The sequence below is a fragment of the Strongylocentrotus purpuratus genome, unplaced genomic scaffold (genome assembly GCF_000002235.5).
Source record: "Strongylocentrotus purpuratus isolate Spur 01 unplaced genomic scaffold, Spur_5.0 spur5_scaffold_9, whole genome shotgun sequence".
NCBI classification, from domain to species: domain Eukaryota; kingdom Metazoa; phylum Echinodermata; class Echinoidea; order Camarodonta; family Strongylocentrotidae; genus Strongylocentrotus; species Strongylocentrotus purpuratus.
The window spans coordinates 11,734,256-11,742,173 of NW_022145615.1; the positions used below are offsets into that span (position 1 = coordinate 11,734,256).

General features: G+C 38.6%; 1 protein-coding gene across 1 annotated transcript; it reads left to right on the forward strand.

The window, feature by feature from the left end:
* The first annotated feature begins 410 nt into the window (after positions 1-410).
* On the forward strand, positions 411-7,435 carry LOC756833 (leucine-rich repeat-containing protein 61). Its single transcript, XM_030977288.1, has 7 exons — positions 411-563; positions 1,781-1,882; positions 2,579-2,725; positions 3,185-3,245; positions 4,005-4,225; positions 6,785-6,910; positions 7,346-7,435. The coding sequence occupies exons 1-7, from the start codon at positions 521-523 to the stop codon at positions 7,405-7,407; spliced, it is 762 nt and encodes a 253-aa protein (XP_030833148.1). The 5' UTR covers positions 411-520; the 3' UTR covers positions 7,408-7,435.
* The last annotated feature ends 483 nt before the right edge of the window (positions 7,436-7,918 follow it).

A 7,918-nucleotide genomic window follows, 5' to 3' on the forward strand; every position in this document is an offset into this window, starting at 1 on the left:
GGGATCACCGCCCCTGCATGGTAGTACCAGGGAGTTGGGATTGCCTCGATCTACCTTAATCTACTGTATTAAAATGTGAAACTTCATTGAGAAGCAGTCATTGATGTTGGAGACGGCATCAACATCCAACAGGTGTTCCAAATCGTATCAGAATCTAGTTTCATACCCAGTCTGTGCCTACCATTAGCTCTTTATCTGCACCAAACACCCCAGTCTGTTTGAGAAATTTGATATGCACGCTTTACTTAATGAACTTTTATCATACTTTTTGTTGAAGAGATAGACTATTTTTTTTTAAATTTGCAATATAGGCTTATTTTGTGCGAATTATATTATATTGAAATGTTACAAGATAATAAAACGAAATCTTATCGTCTGAAGCTCAGGCTAGACCTTAATAAAAAAAATCGTAGAGCGGCGTCCATACCAACGTCAACATCATCGTGACATTGTTCGATATATTTTTAGCATTGTTTGAACTTTTAATAAGTTTAAGACTGACTCGGAAGTGCACAAGAAAATGGCAGACGGAGCTGGTGATAAAAATGAAGAAAAGACCAAAGGTAAGTTCAAATGAATGCCTAACAAATTGTATAACGGCAATCTCCGACTCCGCAGCAGCTCCTCCCACGACTGGCCCTGTCCTCTGTGACATGTCCCCGACCCCGCGGCTCCGGGAGTAGGCCGGGGCGGGCTCCGGTGTCCGTCGTCACGGTCGCCGTTGGCACTGGCATTGCGGTGCAACTTTTGTCAGGAATCCAGGATCAGTGAAATGAAATGCTCTACGTTCTACGTACCTGTACTCTACAGATCGAATTCCCCTTCCTTTCGTCCTCGTCGTTCCCCTCCTTCTTCTGTTTGCTTGACCATTCCAACGAGGAATTAAAGTAGAATAAACCTTTCTTTCTTTTTTCCTAGGATTTTTAAGAAAAAAAGACTTATTTTTGGGATAACAATTAAAAAGATATTATTACTTAGTCTCAGGTCTAGATCTATTATTAGCCCATTGTGCTTTGTGGTTGACTTTCAGGAGAGGTAATTTAAGTATGAGAAGAAGAAAAAAATGCCTTGTGGATCTTCAGTTGTAAAGTTACAGTGACACATAGATCTAGGTCTAGTCTAGTCTACTGTCTAGATCAATGTTATGGATAATTTAGACGAGGTGTATTGTACCAGGCCTAGATCTACATGTAGTCTAATTTGGTTCGGTTTCTTTTTCGGGTGTGTTTGTTTGTTAACACAGCTAAGATGCGATTTCAAATTCTATCTTTTATCTCACACAGACCTCTTGACCCGAGTCACATGATTACCAACTTCATTGATATGTTGCTGAGAATTGTGTTCTCTTCCTATCTTAGTAGCACTGTCATTTTTGTAAAAAGAAATCATGATGACAGTGAGTTTTTAGATACTGATAATAATAATCATAAAGAATACTTACTAAATACTTGGGTAGTTAAGTTAGCATAACGAAATGACGTGATACAAAAAGATGCATCCGAAACGCAAAATGAGAAATGGTTGGTGATGTTTGTGAATTTAAAAGTTCTTTTTTTGACATACGGTATCTGAATGAAAGTTTAGGTAAACATTAAGCCTAATCGAGATAGTTTATGTATGTACCAGCTCTAAATCCTAACGATGTGCTTCTACATGTACCTCTCGGTCATAACAAGAATTTCCAACAATTATGCATTTTGCGTTTGGGAAGTATCTTTCGTGCTGCTACATTTCGCTGAGCTAACTGATGCATTTTTTACATTTTTGTATCCTTGGGCAGATAACTCTTTACATGGAACCTGTATCACACCGCAACTCTTGAAGATACAGAGTGGAGAGTTCGAGATGGATAGTATCTTTAGCCTCAACCTCAGACACCAAGGTAACCAATAATCAAAGATCATAACAGACGGGAGGCAGCAACTAAGTCCGGGAACTTTTTACTTACACCATGTTAATAGCATTGCACCGTGCACCTGGCTCTCGTAAGCACACACACACACACACTCATCAGTGTGCAAGAATCTTCAACTGTGAAGGAGCTGGACTTAACCCAAAGAAGAAGAAGAAGAAGACTTCACCAGATGATTTAATAGAGTCTGATGTATGTTCAAATTAAGGCTGTGCACAACAGTGTAATGAGGTACCCGAGTACACTCCCAGGCTCACAAGCGAATAGTTCAAATTATGCTGAAAAGGGGGGTGCTGAAAAGGCTCATATAACAAAAGAAACTTTACACACCGGACTTATGCTGAAAAGAGGGGGGGGGGGGTGCTGGGTACATGCATATGCGTATCCTAAATAACACTGAGTGGGGGGTGCCGGGAGATAATGTTAATATCTTCTCAAAACTTTATTTAATAATTTCTATGACTAATTAGATTGATCAATAAACTTCTGCAAAGATATATGAACTTCTCTTTCTCTCTATATTTATTTCTCTGTCTCTCCTCTCTGTTTCTGTCTCTCTCTTTCTCTCTCTCTCTCTCTCTCTCTCTCTCTCTCTCTCTCACTCTCTGCCCCCTCCCCCCCTCTCTCTCTCTCTCTCTCTCTCTCTCATACTTTATACTTCGTCAGATATTGATGATCTTGGACCTATTGGATCTTGTTCTTGCCTTCAGCGATTGGACATCAGTAGGAACGACCTGACAAGTTTGAAGGCCCTCTCCCCTCTCAAGCAGCTCGTCTTCCTGAACGTAGCTGCTAACAGAATATCAAGTCTTGGTAAGTGTGTGTTTCAGGTGCGCACATTTAATTTAACCCCTTTCCTGAAAGGGAAATCCAGCCCAAGGAATTTAATTTTCAACAACTATAATGGGACTGAGAAAAGTTTAATTTTCTTTCTCAGGAACAGGTATATTCACTGTTACGTGGTGCCAATTTAACAATGATTCAATGCTCTGTACTTGTTATTCAACGTTGCTCTCATTTATGATAATTGATTAAAAACTTGGTGGCCCAGAAGGAGTCAAATTCCATGGCCTTGCATGAATTTATGTGCTTATGAAACAATTTTTTTTTAAATTAAACGTTACTTTACAACATTACATGATTTGATGCATTTTATGAGGTGCTGCATTTTTGTTTCTTGTTAATACAGTTGAGTGTTTTTGTGTCAACATTGTACATAGACTTCCTATAGTTACTATTGTTATTGTTCTTATCTTTATTGGATATTTACAGAGCCTTTGACGGAGCTGGAGAGTTTAAGAAGTCTGAATGCTGCTGGGAACCTGATTGCAAGGTATCTGGGATTTCATATTCTTTACGACAGGACACTTATTTCCATCAGCTAGTGAGCCAAGCATTTTATTGTAGAAGGCATCATGCGATAGTTTTCTTCTCTTTCTTCCTGGAATCTGTATGACATTTCTGGAAATGAAAATATTTTATCAGAGAAAATACAGATATGGTTTATATCAAATTCAATTTAAATTTATCAAGGGAATATATTATTACCATGTGATTAAATTAATGAAAGCCTCCACTTTTGCTCTTTCTTTGGTTACCTAAATATGTTCTATCTGAATTTGATTACGATGCACCATGAACAATCAAAGATCATCCAGTTTTGGTACATTATGATTAAGCCAGATAAAGCCAGATTAAGCCATGTAAATGGGAATTTATATCAGCATTTTTTGCAAAGATTTATATCATATGTGACGTCCAGGGCCCAAACAATGATTGCATTAGTAAGTTTGTCAGTCTATTTATCACCTCACTGCTCTTGCTACATCAATTATACAGATTGCGAGATCTTAAAGACCCAACTTTGATCAGAGTATGTCACAAATGACTTCGATCAACATCAACGCATAAACAAAGTATTGTTCTTTCCAATAGCCTTTAATGTGAGGAATTCAATTTTATTAGTTTTCATTTCTTTTTAATTTATTGGTTCAACCATTTGTTTAAAAACAACATTCAGAAATACAAACAATGTTCAGAGGACATACAAAACATGTTGGATTAACCGCTATTCTGTTTAATTTCTTTGCAGTTTTGAATCCATCTATGCCCTCGCAAATCTCCAAAACCTGGAAGACATGCGATTCCAGGATCCCTTGCAAGACTGGACCAATCCAATATGTAATGGCGCCACCTACAGGTCTACGATAATGTCTCACTTCTGCCACTTGAAAGTGCTTGACGGAGAGAGGTTGTGTGGGAAGGGAAGCGAGGTGTTTACGACTCTTCGTCAGCTTGACAGAGAAATAGCAAGTAAGATTACCTCCACCTTTTCATTTGTGTTTTGCTCATGTTTTGCTTTGTTTAAAGGTAAAGACCAGTATTGGAAACACCCCAATTTCAAAAAATGAAATGGAAGCTCTCATTACCAATCATGTGAAAGAATATGTTTTGACTTATACATGATGATAAAAAATTTGCCGGGAAACCGCCTACTAATTCATATATTTGGTAAATTTGTTTCTCTCATGGTCTGTGAGAGATATAGGGTAGTCCCATATACATCTTTCTGTGTATAGTGCTTGTAACTTTACGAAGAATGGGCCCAATTTCTTATCATTTTGATGATTCCAGAACCTTGCAGATGCTAGATGCTAGATGATTAACCTTTTCTGATCGATTCCACAACGTTTCTTTCACAATGCAATCGCGTGACCATAACTGGTCTTTACCTTTAATTTTCTCTCTATTTTTTCTTTTTATTCATTTCATACCGGTATCTCATATTTCATTTTTTTTTTCATTCTGTTTTGTTTGTTGGTATGTATACAGGCCTGATATTTATTTATATATATTCTCTCGATTCAAAAATTTAAAAAAAACCTGATTTCTTTTTTTGCCCAATTCTTTTTTTCTTCTTCCTAATTTTACCCCTATTTTTGTCCCTATTTTCTTACTCAAAACAGGTGAATGTTGTTAGATGCCAGGTTTTTTTTCCCTAATTTTTTTGTTACTCAAGGGGGGAGGATGGTTGAAGAAAAAGAGAAAAACCTTCTTTTTTAGTTAGTGCTCACTATCACCCCTGTGTATAGTAAACTTAGTTTTAATATTTCTCCTTGAATGAAGGCAGTTTCAACTGTATACCGGTACTATGATTCGTCATTCCCCTCCTAACATTTTTTAGGGGAGGCATGATGGTCCAGTTGATAAAGTGTCTGCCTGTCGAATCAAAGATAGTGGGTTCGAATGCAACCCAGGCAGGTGACAGAAGCCTGCATTGTGTATTAACGTGCTCCTCCCCTGTTTCATAGACGCAGACTATGTTACAGTGAAAAACACTCTGTCTTTCAGATAGGACGTTAAATGGAGTCCTCTGTGTAGAGGAGAGTCACCACCTTCGTACGTTATGAACCCACTGCACTATTGTATATGAGTGTGGGGAACCCTGGTGTAGTGGTCCACCTGCACATTCCCAATCAGCAATACCAGTAGGAGAGACCAGAGGGTTACAGTGATTTGCCTTTTTCCTCTCAGGCACAGGTGTCGCCAAGTACTTAATAATAAAAAGGTGTACATATTTGCTTCTATCCAAGTATCCTTGTATCATGGAGATTTTATGCCTCCGCCACCGAAGGTGGTGCCGGAGGCATCATGTTTTCGGGTTGTCCGTCCGTACGTCCGTACGTCCGTCCGTACGTCCGTCCGTACGTCCGTCCGTCCGTCCCGTTTGACCGTTATCACAATATCTCAAGAACCATTTAAGATCTAAACTTAAGACTCGGGAATAGTATTTATCACCATAGGAAGACGATCTGATTAGATTTTGGAGTACGTAGGTCAAAGGTCACAGGTCACAGAGGTCAACTTATGAAATTCCTTGTATTGAGTTTGTTAGCGCGATATCTCAAGAACCATTTGAGATTTAAACTTCAAACTTAAGGATAGTATGTATCACCATAGGAAGACGATCTGATTAGATTTTGGAGCACGTATGTCAAAGGTCAAGGGTCACAGAGGTCAACTTATGAAATTCCATACATTGAGATTGTTATCATGATATCTCAAGAACCACTGGAGATTTAAACTTCAAACTTAGTGATAGTGTGTATCACTATAGGAAAACAATCTGATTACATTTTGGAGCACGTAGGTCAAAGGTCAAGGGTCATAGAGGTCAACTTATGAAATTCCATACATTGAGATTGTTATCATGATATCTCAAGAACCACTGGAGATGTAAAAACTTCAAACTTAAGGATAGTATGTATCACCATAGGAAGACGATCTGAGTAGATTTTGAAGCACGTAGGTCAAAGGTCAAGGGTCACAGAGGTCAACTTATGAAATTCCATACATTGAGATTGTTATCATAATATCTCAAGAACCACTGGAGATTTAAACTTCAAACTTAACGATAGTGTGTATCACCATAGGAAGACAATCTGATTAGATTTTGGAGCACGTAGGTCAAAGGTCAAGGGTCACAGTGGTCAACTTATGAAATTCCATACATTGAGATCGTTATCGCGATATCTCAAGAACCACTGGAGAATTTTCACTTCAAACTTAATGATAGTATGTATCACCATATCATAATATCTCAAGAACCACTGGAGATTTAAACTTCAAACTTAATGATAGTGTGTATCACCATAGGAAGACAATCTGATCAGATTTTGGAGCACGTAGGTCAAAGGTCAAGGGTCACAGAGGTCAACTTATGAAATTCCATACATTGAGATTGTTATCATGATATCTCAAGAACCACTGGAGATTTAAACTCCAAACTTGTTTAAATTGCTCTATGGCGGAGGCATCATTTTCGACTGCGCGCAGTCAAAATTCCATCTAGTTTTTCTTCATTTTTGACAGAGTCCAATGACCGTTCAGGAGATCATGTGACTCAGAAATCATCAGGGTCTTGGGTGGACAAAGGATTCTGGGATACAGGCACAGTGCAGAAGAAAGAGATGGATGACACAGAAAAACAGATCAGAGGTCAGTGAAGAAAAGATTCTGAAAATAATAATAATAATAATGATAATAATAATAGTGGTGTCTTGTTTAGCGCTCGTGTCTGCACATTGGCGCTCCATTATCATTACCCTGGCTTTAGCACAGCTGCCATTATAGCCCCCAAGCATTTCAAGAAACTAAACTTGCCAGGTAGGCCTACCAATTTTCCTTACCTGGGTGAAGTGTGGCAAATGCAAATTAATAACTTGCCAAATACTCTTACACTTCTCCTGATCTGTAAATTTTGAGATGGTTCATAGATGGAAGTGTATAAAACAACTGGGCCCAGTCTAAACAAATTATAGTTTTCATCACAGCGCAGTAGAGAGTATCTTGGAATAGCTTGAATAAATTGATTGAATTATTATTATTATCATCTAATAGGTTATTTTTGGTGTGTGTTCTTTATTTTTCCAGAAATGCTTCTGGACTGCAGAACGCTCAGCAATGCAGCACTTCATAAAATACAGCAGACGTGACAGGACATAATGAGAGTTTGGGCTTGCAGAAACACTATGGGACCCGCTCCCGAGTCCTGATATCTGATCTAATACTCTCAACACTTATGAGAGAAAAATGGCTGGATAGTGTTGGCGAATTCAGAAATTATTACAGTTCTTCCTTTCCAAATATTTTGAAGTGGTTCATTCTTCATAGATGGGGGTGTACCAAACAATTGGGCCCAGTCTTAACAAATGATAGTGATGTAGGCTAAACTTCATTCGAGTTTGAAAGGGAACATCAGCAGAGGAGAGATGCTGGAAGATGTTGGCTGATTAGATACTCTCAACTCCGCTGCGGCACCAATGTCCTTTGGCAAGGCACGAATCTACATTTGCCACTCTCCACCCAGGTGAAGTAAATGGGTACCCGGTAGGAGCACCTCATCATGGCAGCTCAGCTACAGCCGGGATTAATAATGTGATACTTTGTATTAAGCGCAATTGAGTACAAAATTTCTTATAAAGTGCGTGCTATATAAATGGGACT